At 38.0% G+C, this 13,877-nt stretch overlaps 1 protein-coding gene across 1 annotated transcript in view; it reads left to right on the forward strand.

Moving 5' to 3' along the window:
• Window positions 1-13,877, forward strand: part of LRP12 (LDL receptor related protein 12) — a 53,918-nt gene that overhangs the window by 32,793 nt on the left and 7,248 nt on the right. The window contains exons 3-5 of the mRNA XM_076329252.1: window positions 5,835-5,970; window positions 7,490-7,692; window positions 12,566-13,667. Coding sequence (XP_076185367.1) covers window positions 5,835-5,970; window positions 7,490-7,692; window positions 12,566-13,667 — 1,441 coding nt within the window. The remainder of the gene's footprint in view (window positions 1-5,834; window positions 5,971-7,489; window positions 7,693-12,565; window positions 13,668-13,877) is intronic.

Consider the following 13,877-nt stretch of genomic DNA (forward strand, 5'->3'; position numbering starts at 1 on the left):
AGTGACTTTTTCCTTGACATGTTGTTCACCGTTACTACAGGTACTTTACTTCTCTAGATCTTGCTACAGAATTTTTGCATAGGTTTCTCAATTATTTTCTTGTTATAACTTGCAAGTTGAATTTTGTACTGTAAAGTTTTCATTGGCTCTCTTCTGTTTACTAGTCAACATCCCATAGGTAGTTTTCTGTAATGTAGGGCAGTGAACAAATTTCAGGAAGAAGGGAATAAGGAAACTGTTGTACGTGTTTTTAAAGAGTCTACAAGAAAATCCATACACACCAGAAAACCGCGTGCACAGCTTATCCTCTCAGCAGTTTTTTTTGACCATTATTTTGCACTTTAGTCTGTGAAACATCTTCAGTCCTAATTACAATATTGCAGTCTACTGAACAGAGTTATGGCAAAGTAACAAACAGAATTGCAAATAGATTGTTAATAAAATAAAGGCTCACAAAGGAAAGAGTTTAAAACACATAGGAGATGGATGAGCAGAATTGTACCAAATAATATAGGGGAGTTGAGAGGAATGTAGGCAGAGACAAAACCATATAGAAATGGTTGTGCAGGAGGGGGTTGTTCCCACTCAATCTTACAACCACCAGCATGAGATTTGAAAACATCTTGGGCACGCATTGCTCTGTATCTTTGCTTCTCTATGATGCAACCTTCTCTGTTTTGTGCTTCTACCTCTGTTACAAACTCGTCTCCCTTTTTTTCTGACTCCTCTAATTTTCATTGTGCTGTTTTCTTATGTATTTTTAATACTTTTAATAAATTATTCCAAACCTAGTCAGTTTTCCTGTAATTTTAAGTTCCTATAGACATAACTGACCTGTATGACAAATGCCTGCAGGGCCACTAGCAATTGAAATTAGAAGTGCAAATTCTCCACAACTTAGTAAAAAAACGTTTGCCTCTATTCATACATGACTATTTTACGTGCTGTCAGTTGAATTGTTTTTTTGATTCCCATGCCCTTCTTGATGTTGCTCACATTCTCCATGTTTACAAACATGAATAAAATGTATGTTACATTATATTCTCAAAAGCTTTAGAAGAAACATCCTAATTAAGCAGAGGGTCAGGAATTGATTTTAAAAGGCTTGCTATGATCTTTATAAAGTAGATTCCCTTTAAAACTGTGCTAGTTCAAAAAGTTACCCTTGATTTTAAAAATCTTTCTGATAAACTATTCTCTCAAAATGACAGCACTTCTGAAGTGCAGCTTCTACACAGTTGATCTTGACCTTTATACACTTCTTAAGCAAATGGGAGATTTCTTTTGTCTCCTGCATTATAAGTAAGAGATTTCAGTGCATGAATGTATACTAAGTATGCAAATACATTTAGCTTATATCTATCATAGAATCATAGAATAGTTTGGGTTGGAAGGGACCTCTAAAGGTCATCTAGTCCAACTCCCCTGCCGTGGGCAGGGACATCTTCAACTAGATCAGGTTGCTCAGAGCCCCGTCCAACCTGACCTTGAATGTTTCCAGGGATGGGGCATCCACCACCTCTCTGGGCAACCTGTGCCAGTGTTTCACCACCCTCAGTGTAAAAAATTTCTTCCTTATATCTAGTCTATATCTACCCCCCTTTAGTTTAAAGCCATTCCCCCTTGTCCTGTTGCAACAGGCCCTGCTAAAAGTTTGCCCCCATCTTTTTTATAAGCCCCCTTGAAGTACTGATAGGCTGCAGTAAGGTCTCCCCGGAGCCTTCTCTTCTCTAGGCTGAACAACCCCAACTCTCTCAGCCTTTCTTCACAGGAGAGGTGTTCCATCCCCTGATCATTTTTTGTGACCCTCCTCTGGACCCGCTCCAACAGGTTCATGTCTGTCTTATGCTGAGGGCTCCAGAGCTGGATGCAGTACTCCAGGTGGGGTCTCCCCAGAGCAGAGTAGAGGGGCAGAATGCCCTCCCTCGACCTGCTGGCCACGCTTCTTTTGATGCAGCCCAGGATACAATTGGCCTTCTGGGCTGCGAGTGGACATTGCTGGCTCATGTCCAGCTTCTCATCCACTAGTACCCCCAAGTCCTTCTCGGCAGGGCTGCTCTCAATCCCTTCATCCCCCAGCCTGTATTGATACTGGGGGTTGCCCTGACCCAGGTGCAGGACCTTGCACTTGGCCTTGCTAAACCTCATGAGGTTCACACAGGCCCACTTCTCAAGCTTGTCCAGGTCCCTCTGGATGGCATCCCGTCCCTCTGGTGTGTCGACCACACCACTCAGCTTGGTGTCATCTGCAAACTTGCTGAAGGTTATGCTCGATCCCACTGTCTATGTCACTGATGAAGATATTAAACAGTACCAGTCCGAATACAGACCCCTGTGGGACGCCACTCGTCACCAACCTCCATCTGGACATTGAGTCGTTGACCACTACCCTCTGGATGTGACCATCTAACCAGTTCCTCACCCTTTACCAGACAGTCCACCCATCAAATCCATACCTCTCCAGTTTAGAGAGAAGGATGTTGTGGGGGACCGTGTCAAAGGCCTTACAAAGGTCCAGATAGACGACATCCGTAGCCCTTCCCGTGTCCACTGATGTGGTCACTCCATCACAGAAGGCCACTAGGTTGGTCAGGCAGGACTTGCCCTTGGTGAAGCCATGCTGGCTGTCTCGAATCACCTCCCTGTCCTCCATGTGCCTTGGCATAGTTTCTAGGAGGATCTGTTCCATGATCTTCCCAGGCACAGAGGTGAGACTGACTGGCCTGTAGTTCCCCAGGTCTTCCTTTTTTTCCTTTTTAAAAATGGGGGTTATGTTTCCCCTTTCCCAGTCAGTGGGAACTTCACTGGACTGCCACGACTTCTCAAATACGATGGAGAGTGGCTTAGCAACTTCATCCGCCAGTTCCTTCAGGACCTGCAGATGCATCTCATCGGGTCCTATGGACTTGTGAATATCTAGCTAACCTTCAGTTAAGGAAGCTGTAATTCCCTTTTCAAGTCCATTCCCTTTTATCTTTTTGAACCCCCACTTGTCATATGCACACTTTCTTCGGTTCGATTTTTCTCTTTTCTACAGCAGAAGTACAGTACTTCACTTGTACTTCACAACAGGGTGGTGTTCACTCCACCCTGTATTTTAGTGCCTCTGATTGTTCTTGCTCTCTCATGCCCTCCTTAGTCTGTTTCTCTCTTCCCATATCGGATGGTGCTGAAAATGGTCAAATTTTCCCTTCAGCTCTTTAGTGTTAGCTTTAGTGGAAACAGAGAAAAAGCCATCTTAAGTTAAAGAATATAGAAAATATAGGGATATGGCTGGTATTGCAAATAAAGGCTAAAAAAACCTGAATTTGAGTAAAACTGGAAATTTTCATGGTGCTCTGAAAATACTGTCTTGGTTATACTGGCTTTCCATGTGGGATTTCTCCCATTCAAACTTGTGTAACAAGTAAAAGTTACTGCTTGTGCTACTGCAGGGATTGGATTGAGTAGATAATAGTTGTCAGGGTGCGCTGTGCCAGCATAGGAAGTTGCAAAGCTAATTGCATAGTAATTTACAATTGCTAGCAGTGTTTGGAGGTTCCTATTCAACAGACACATGCTGTACATATATTTATAGCATGCTTAAGTTTCTGGAGGAGAACTTTGTAAAATTGAATGAACATATGTTGAATGGATTATTTTTATCTTCTAGTGTAAGGTTTTTCTTTGTCAGGCAAATTTAAAAGCTTCCTTAGAGGTTATCAGTGACAAAATCTCGTATGTCAGTTTGCAAATATGAAAAACCAGGTAAATGTTGTAATAGTATTAATTTCACCTGAAGGCAACTTATTTTAAGCTGAGCACTATTTCAGTAGTAACCAAGTAGTGCATGGAATTGCTTGCCAACGTCTGCAAGTGTGGTACAAAATGTTTTACATTCTTCTACTTTTTTGCACGTGTTTTTGTTTCGAACCTATTAAAACTGCTATTTTACTTCAACATTTAATTGTGAGTAACCAGTTTTTCTTTCCAGTCCTTCCATTTCTTGTCTGAACAGATGTAAAGTATATCCAATCATTCACATAGGAGCAGTGTTCCAAAATATCATAGTGTTAGAGCACCACCTATAGGGTTTGCTCAAAATTAAAACAAGAAAGATTCCAGGGTATAGTTGAATATTCAAATAAAATAATATCTTTCTGTGTTTTGAGACTTTTTTTTGTCCCTGGATATTAGGACAGGTCCTATGTTCTATAGCCAAAGTATGTTAATACTTAACTGTGCAGCATGAATGAAGTGCTAATAAGAAATATGTGAAAAACTATTTAAAGCAATGTTTTCTTACAACTGTATGTGAAAACAGTAAATTTACTGAGTTTTATTTTTGTTTCTAGAGTTCTATATTTAAGCTAATACAGAGAATGCAGGCATATGCCAGCATTTTTGTCTTTTAATCCTTTTAAAACTATTTTTAGAAATGTATTTGTTGTTCCATATAGAAATATCTTTAAGTAATAATAACCATTTAAGAACATAACTTTATTGACTAGTTCTAATACAATATAATTTCAGGTCCCCGTAGTCTTGAAAAATGATCTTAAAAGCTCAATTGTGGATTAAAATAGAAAAAAATTAATAACCTGTTTACAAATTACATTATTACAACTTTTGCACTATTACAGATGCCGTTCATTCTTCATCACGTTTGTTCACTGCATCAGTTCTGACTTGTTATTTTAATCAAATCCATATTCAAAATTTTAAAAATTCTAAAAGCTTTTGATCATCAGACAATAATGAAAATGCCTCCTCATTTGTAATAGTTCTTGTGTTTAAACTACTGTGCGTAACTGATGGTGCTACCAGTAAACTTTGAGAGCCCACAAGTTTTGGTCTAGCAGTGAGGAAATTGTAAAATAAAAGCACAGAGGGCAATTATTTTTAATGTGTTTTCTGACCTCTGAAACTTCCTCATAATTTCAGGCTCTGTAGCGAGTGTGTCCTGGCCTTCCTATTTATGTGAAGGTTGTGAATATGCTATATGACAGGTGTTGGATATAAGGCTGCTAAAGGGGGGGAAAAAAAAACCCAGCAAAACAAAACCACAAAACTAGTAAGTACATTACTTGAAATAAAATCAGCAGGGCTGAGAACACTCCAGTGAAAGGAACAAGCAACTGAGTTAAGGCCAATACAGAAAGCTACACCTATAATAAAGTAAGGATACAAATGGCTGAGTTACTTCAGTTGCATAGAGTCAGTCCTATAAATACAAGCTTTCTAGTCCATTATCAGAAATGTAGTTACACAAGTCCTTTTTAAGAATAATCTCTTGTAAACCTAACTTTTAATATCTATAAATGAAGTGTGCTGCAGTAAGTGCTCTTTGCCTTCGAAGCATTAGAATCATGTGTATGAAGATCACTTCCATGCCAAGGCCTGGAAGGGGGTATTTAAATGATGGCCAAGCACTGGGTCTTCCTAAGACAGGAAATTTCAACTACTTGGTTATTTTTCTTTAATTTATTTTTCACCTTCTAATGCATTTTTCAGTATAAGGTGTAAATGCATAGTTAAATTGAACTGAGTCTTTGTGAAGGCTAAAAATAAAATTAGGAAATACAAAATCTTTCACATTACTAATAAAGTTGTCAAAGTCTGTATAGAGTAATCTTTTTCAATCTGTAGTACTAATTGACATTAGTATAAACTTCTGCACTGGCAACATTGGAAAACATCTTTTGGCTGACATGTTGACATTGTTTTTATTGCTACTCAGTGGGATATTTTCCCTGATAAGTGTTGATTGATTTTTTTTTTTTTTTTTTTGTCCTACTGGCTTTTTAAAAAGTGGCATTAATCACGTTGCTCTCAATATATATGTATTTTTTTAGCTTGTGGAGATATTCCAGAACAAATTCGATCACCAAGCGGGACAATCACAAGTCCAGGGTGGCCCTCTGAGTATCCTGCCCGAATCAACTGTAGCTGGTACATCCATGCAAACCCAGGGGAGATTATTACTATAAGGTAACAGTGCTGCTGTATTGACTACATGGATTGAAGAAGTACTGACTAGACATTTTTAACTGCCAATTGTGTATGTACCAATTTCCTCTTCCTTCCTGTAAATGTAGGATTTCTGTTTTGTTTGGTTTCTGCCTTTCCTTTTTTCTGATTTGCTCTTACACAGCCATGTAGCATTTGTTTTCAGCTGGAGAGTTGGCGACTAGAAAAAGTTTCTATGTGCTTATTTATTTGATTTCTTTTTAATGTCTATGAAATATAAGAATTTTGCATTAAAAGATGTGTAGGGGAAATTCTGTAATGCTTCATTGCTATGAAGTCTCATGGTGTGCTTAAAAGTGGCAGGGTATAAATAGTAAATCAATAGACATGATTGCAGTTTTGGAAATTCTGACTTTTGGTGCAGGGAGCTCCTCACAGTTTCACGTACCTTATAACTTTTCTAAAGAAGTAATGTAAAAAAGTTGTGTCATAGGTTCAAGTTCCCATGAGTTCATTCCCTATTACTGCCACAAGGGAAATCTAGGCTTGTTTTAGCATCAAGATACAAATTAGTTCTGCTTCACAGGCTGATCATGAAACTGCATTAGTTACAGATTTACTTCAGTTTCCAGTACAGACCTGCTGACCTAAGAAGCAGCTCTTCATTATGAAGTATTTGCTTTGACGTTAGTTACTCTTTTAAAGTACTGCTTTTTAATTTAAACAGTCTTTCTACTAAATACTAAACTGGCATAAATGCAATGTAAAGTAGGTAGAGCTGTTCATCTACTAGAATGCTCTCTAAACTTTTTCATACAGTTTATTTTTCATAAAACTCTTTTTTTTTTCTCTCATATTGTTTCCTTCCACTCATCTACCTAGCATACGTTTCACATTTCATTTCTGGTTTACTGCTGTGTTGTCTGTACTGACCTGTTTTGCCCAGATTGTCTCCCCTTCACACTTCATTACCATGGCAGCATGTCTCGATATAGCTGTAGCCATACCATGACATTCCATGACATACCCATTGGGTAACCGAGTAGTGCAACTGGGAGCAAATCTTACCTGAAATCATATTTTTGAACAATTTAGCTGTATTTGTAATGTCAAGTCATATAATTGTCTAAGTGTAACATTAGCTAAAGTTCTGATGAAATTTGGGTTAAATAAAACCACTTGGTAGTATATGAAAGTCATTAAATGAGACTCATAAAGACAATTCCATTAACAGAAATATTTATTTATTTTTAGATGAAGTCTTAATGTGTTTTTTATAGCAAAACTGAGCTTCTTTAAGTAGTGGATGCGATATTTTGGTTAACAGAATGGATTCTTGCTGTCCTAATAAAAGTATCATCACCACAAGGTTAAATCCTATTCTTACATGGGTAGAGAAGCCGCTGTTTTTATTTCAGACCAGAAGAGAACTTACAGCTAATTTCCATTTTTATGTGTAACAATTCATCAGCTTGGTTGTGCAATATCCAGTTCAGTAGCAATTTTGACCTCTTTTTTTTTTTCCTCCCCCCCTGCCCAGCTTTCAAGATTTTGATGTTCAGGGATCACGACGATGCAGCTCAGATTGGTTAACAATTGGAAGCTACAAGAATATTGAAGGCTATAGAGCGTGCGGCTCCTCCATTCCTTCACCATACATCTCTTCACAGGATCATGTTTGGATCAGATTTCATTCAGATGATAGCATCTCCAGAAAAGGCTTCAGATTAGCCTACTTTGCTGGTATGTGTCACATGATACCTAGTTCAGTTCTATGGTTTCATTTTTTTTGTTTCCTGTTTCAAGATCTACTTCCTTGTAGCAGGGTACAGTATATGCATTTCCTGTAGTCGATTCAAGGCTTAATGAAAGTATACGTTGTGTAGATTATTTTGATCCTATGCACAACTTGACTATTCAAAGCAGGAAGTAGTGTTCACAGTAATAAGCAGAGTGAATGATTGCGGGGGGTGGGGTTGAAGTTCACTATTAATACTAGGCAACTCGGGAGGTTTTTTAACGTAGCTTAAGATTTGAATTTTTTTCATCAGAATAAAATTAGTTGTTAAAATAGTTGGGTGGACTTCTGAGTAGCATAAATAGGGCAAGAGAAGGAAGAAACAGTGGGATTTTTTTTTTACATTTGCATCTCCAGAAGATACACTCTCTTTTTAAATTGTGTTTGGTTTTTTTTTTTTTTAAAAAACCTCTTAACATGATAAATTACTCTAGCCAAGTATAGACATGGTTTTGTACATGCAAAATTTTTCTTGGATAATTCAAGTATGCAGTATAAGTATTTTCCAGTTTTGAGACTATTTTGTGGGCAATTCTTGCTCTAGTAGCTGTTGCCAAGAGAGAGGAGGAAGACAGTCATGGGTAAAGACTAGCTCCAAACTTTTTTCTGGCCTTAAGCGATATTAGGATTTTATATAATAGCATGATCATGGTCTTCTATGTCCTGATCATCAAAAATACTCGATTAGATTCCTCTTTATTTTCATAATGGTTTCACGTTCTCTTGCTTCCTCAGTGTATGCCTATACTCCACTCTCTGACCTGCTCCAAATCTCTGTGCACTAACTTTTAACTCCTCTCCTCCATAAAACAATTCATACTCTTACACCTATCCACTGCCATTCATCTTCAAAACTATTCCACCAAGACTCAGTAAAATGAGCCTTAGCCTAAGCCATGTTTGCCTGTTCTGTGTTCGGCACTCTTTCTACCTAGTGACTTCCTCCACCCTGTCAGTCCTTCACAAACCTGAAGTTTCCAGGCAGGCTTATCCCTTTCTATCGCCTGTTTTCAAGCCTACAAAAAAGTTCCCTCTACGCTTCAGCTCCTTGCAGCTTAGCAAGTCTTGGGAGAAGTAATGCAGCCTTGCATGTGATGCTGGCTCAGCTTTCAGGGCACCTGGGTTTTGCTTACTGTCTCACCAAAAAGCATGATGTGGAAAAAAAAGCCACTGTCTAATCAGTCATCCTCTACTATTGTTTCTGGTAACTGCCCACACACACGCTATTATCCTGTGTGGGGCATTGGCTTCTGCCCTGCTTATCTCCCTCTCCTCGTAGGCACAGAGGGAAGGCATCGTTCCTGCCCAAGGGGCTTTGAGAATGACGTTTTGGATAAGGGTGTGGAACAGGCAGAGGCAGCAAGCCACAAGCTCAGTAGGCTTTTCCTGAAAATCCTTTCCTCTCTTTTCCTCCGATCTTGAAACAATTTCAGTATGTAACCCCTTTTGAAAGAAGCTGTAATATTTTCAACAATAAGCATTTTTTACTGTTACATGATTTCTTCTTGTTAGCATCATGTGGTGGTACTTAGAGTACGCCAATATTTTTAAATATCTTTTAAAAAAAAATATTTGTCTTGGGGTTTTTTTGTGTTTGTTTGTGGGTTGTGGGTTTTTGGGAGTTTTTTTGTCTTGTTTTTCTTTTTTAATGAACCTTGCTGAAATTTTGGTTTGCACTTGGTCTCTATGCTTGATATGATACTTAAGTATTCCATGATTGAGGTGGAAGTGTAGTGTTTCAGTGATCAGAGTAGTCTTCTAATGTTGTAAACTGACCTGCGTACAGGAGAAGAGTTGACAAGTCTGCTTTAATAATCATCTGATCATTTCTGCTTTCCAGTGTGAAAAGGAGACTCCTGAAATACTAACAACATTTTTGTTATACATTCAACTGTGCCATTATGTTGTTTGATTTCTTCTCATTAGCATCACGCAGTAGTGCTCAGTTTAACTCCTCAATAGACTATTTAATTAAATGTTGTTAAGGCTACTCTCAAAGGTGGCATGTGATCTTAGAAAAAGGGGAAAATATAGTAATACTTCAGTTACATGGATGCAAGTTAGACTTACTTGTGCTGGAATGATAGAAACAATATAGATTACGGGTGTAAAAGGGACCATTAGGGAGCCCGATGTTTAAAATCTGATGTGGAAGATAGGCCATGTGAATTGTTTGAATTAAACAAGAATTAAAGCAAATAATATCTTCCAGGTAAATATTCATATTTCATTTTAAATAAACAAAACAACAACAACAACAAAAAGCATTATACTTAGGAAGGGTACTTGACTAGAAGGTAAATTTTGTCTCACTTGTCTTTCTTTCCTCTGTCTTCCTCCCACCCCTTTCAGTTTATCAGCCTCTTTAATTATGGGTATCAAAATGGGATGGAGTTTACTAATAGTGATGTAGAGTGGAAAATAGAGTTAATAAAAGTACAGAGGTTTGTGTTCACTGTAAATGCATGGAAGGATTGTGTAAATTCTTTGGCTACAACTGCACATGGGTTCTGCTAATCATCTTGTACTATCCTGATGTCTTTTGTGGTACAGCTTCCAAGGATAGTCTTATTTCGTACATCTCTTACTATTTTACAACTCTAATTTTTGATTCAGATGTAAACTTCCCTGATGTAATGACTTCAGGATCTGTGATTAAAAATCCTAAATCAGGATCGAGTAGGCAGCTCTTTTCTGGGATGTTTAAAAGCCTGCAGAAGGAAGAGCTTAGATTGAAATCATATCCTGTTTTGTCACTACAATATTGCCATTAATATTTACAGCTCCATGTTACAGCTTTCTACTCATCCTTTTTCCAGGTTCTGCAAGGTAGAAGCATTGAGCCAGAGTATAATCAGTACTTGAGCAAGTTCTTATGCATATTATGCACTCTTCTTATGCATATTCTACTATATTGTCTGCCACCTATGGGGCACAGTCATTCCATTTAGGCAGAACAAGTCTAGTAGTTCACTTTTACAGGTTTCAAATTCAAGGCCAAGGTTCATACTAAGTATTTGCCATACTAATGTTATGAACAATGTGTGTGTGAGTGTATAATATACATAAAAATACACATATGTGTAACAGAACAAGAAGATCGTATCATTTATACTAGATCTGTTCTTTGGGTTTTTTTCTTATTGAAATAAACATTTTCTAAAACTTAATCACTGGCGGCACATACGTTTTGCTCTCCTTTCACACTCTGTCAGCAAATTTGTTGACTTAAACACTCTTCAGCAGTGCTTACAACACTTACCACTCTTGTTGGTTTCATTTTTTCCTGCATTCATTTTCTAAAAACCTTAGCACATGTGAAATTTTTAAAATGCTGACATTGCACCTTTTTTAAAAAAAATATTATATCAAGGTAGAGTATTTCTTTTTAATGCTTTTTAAGATACTAAAATGGCAAAAAGGAGAACAGAGGTGTGATACGACTTGACCTGTTACAGCAGATTAGTTGCAGCAAGGGAAATTCAGGCTAGATATGAGGACTTTTATCACTTTGTGTGGTTAAGCACTGGAACTTTGAAAATACTTGATTGGACAAGGCCCCAGACAACCCAATCAAACTTCAGTTAGCCTTACTTGAGCAGATGGTTGATTAGGTGACCTCCAGAGATCCCTTCCAATCTGAATGTTCTGTTGTAAAGCAAGACAGAACCTGCTTCTTCTGGGAAAGTCTGTATTTCAGTAAGTTAATCATGCTGTCTTTCCTGTTTCTTTTTTAAAACCCTAAGTATAGTGTTATATAGATTTACTATATATTTGTCTAATTTAGTTCCTGAATTACTGCTGTGTAGGACCATCTGCATTGCAGATTTTTTTTTGAAATTTTTTTTGAGGATTGACCACGACAGTTAGTTTTACAGCCATTTTTACAGTCTATACCATGGTTTTTAGAAATTGCAGTGATTTTAAATGATGTAGTGGTATTTGACTCAGCTAAGTTGTTACAGAGCTGAAATAGCTTGCTTCCCAGGTATGCTTCAGTGTTTAACATGGTTGGAACTTTAATAAATTAATCCCTGAAAAAAAAGTCTTGATTTTACAAGTGTGGTAGTAGCCAGTAGACCACATATTCTTAAATAAAGGTGTCTCTTGACTTTTTTTCCAGAATTAAAAAAAACAAACAAAAACACCCAAGCCCCCACACTTCTATGTCTTCTGGAACACTACTTGGATCCGTAACTTTTAAAGCGTAATTCTGGATGTTTTTGTATGTTTTAAATATGTGTTTCTGCATTTGCTGCACTCTCCTCTTAGTTGCTGGAGGAGAGGCAGGAGCAAATGGTGGAAGAGGTGAGGAGAGAGGTTTCTCTTTGGTTGGTAGTAATAGGTAGTCTTCAACTGTCAGCTTCTCTCTTGCCATAGATTCTTTGGTACAAAGTAGGAACCTACAAAAAAAGGAGAGAGGTCTGACTGCTTTTACAAGAAAGAATTTAAGGAGGTAAACGGTACTGCAGGACAACATGTTTCTGTATTTCGAGTGATACAGAGGAGAGAAACAGTATTTTTCTGACTTCCATTCTGAAGCCAGATTTTTTCAATAAGTATTGTTTTCTTGCTTTGGTTAAAGCTATTTGACTGAAAGCAGCTAAGGATGAGGCTCATGCTGATATGCTGACAGAATTTCAACTTGAAAAAACTGTTTTATCTTGAAACTTACTGAAAGTTGTGATGACTTACAGAGAATTTAAATGGTTGTTTTGCCATTCTGAACTACCTGGTTCAGCAAATAAATATGCAACACAAACCGTAAAGTGCTAAATTCTAAAAAGATAACTTTATAATTTCTTTTTTTCTTTTCAGGGAAATCTGATGAACCAAATTGTGATTGTGACCAGTTTCATTGCGCTAATGGGAAGTGTATTCCAGAAAGTTGGAAATGTAATAATATGGATGAATGTGGAGACAACTCAGACGAAGAAATCTGTGCCAAAGCTAATCCTCCGACAGCTTCTTCCTTTCAACCTTGTGCCTGCAATCAGTTCCAGTGTCTTTCTCGCTTCACCAAGCTTTACACTTGCCTTCCAGAGTCTTTAAAATGTGATGGTAACATTGATTGTCTTGACCTGGGAGACGAAATAGACTGTGATGTGCCAACATGTGGGCAGTGGTTAAAATACTTTTATGGTACTTTCAGTTCTCCCAACTATCCTGACTTCTATCCACCTGGAAGCAACTGCACCTGGCTGATAGACACTGGTGACCATCGCAAAGTAATTTTGCGATTCACTGATTTTAAACTTGATGGTACAGGTTATGGAGACTATGTCAAAATATATGATGGATTAGAGGAGAATCCCCGGAGGCTGTTGCGTGTGCTAACAGCATTTGACACTCATGCTCCCCTCACAGTCGTTTCGTCCTCAGGACAGATAAGAGTGCATTTTTGTGCTGACAAAGTGAATGCTGCAAGAGGATTCAATGCCACCTATCAAGTAGATGGCTTCTGTTTGCCGTGGGAAATTCCATGTGGTGGGAATTGGGGTTGCTACACAGAGCAGCAACGCTGCGATGGCTACTGGCACTGTCCAAATGGAAGGGATGAAACCAACTGCACCATGTGCCAAAGAGATGAGTTTCCCTGCTCTCGAAATGGTGTTTGCTACCCTCGTTCAGATCGCTGCAACTACCAGAATCATTGCCCTAATGGTTCAGATGAAAAAAATTGTTTCTTCTGTCAGCCAGGAAATTTTCATTGTAAAAATAACCGCTGTGTGTTTGAGAGCTGGGTTTGTGATTCTCAAGATGACTGCGGTGATGGCAGTGATGAAGAGAATTGCCCAGTCATTGTGCCCACTAGAGTAATAACTGCAGCCGTCATTGGGAGTCTTATTTGTGGATTGCTGCTTGTCATTGCACTGGGATGTACTTGTAAATTGTACTCACTCAGGATGTTTGAGCGAAGGTAAGTAGAACAGATGGCCTCAAGAACTTAAATTTTTAAAATGTTTTCATGTCTTTTATTGTTATACTTGAAACATTTTTATTGATATACAATTATTGTTGCATGTGATTTCTAAAGGCATTGTTCCTCTTCTTTGATAGTAAAAAGAGGTTAGTTAATCATAGACTCATAGAATATCTCAAGTTGGAAGGGAACCATAAGGATCAAGTC

The sequence above is a fragment of the Aptenodytes patagonicus genome, chromosome 2, assembly GCF_965638725.1.
Source record: "Aptenodytes patagonicus chromosome 2, bAptPat1.pri.cur, whole genome shotgun sequence".
NCBI classification, from domain to species: Eukaryota; Metazoa; Chordata; class Aves; order Sphenisciformes; family Spheniscidae; genus Aptenodytes; species Aptenodytes patagonicus.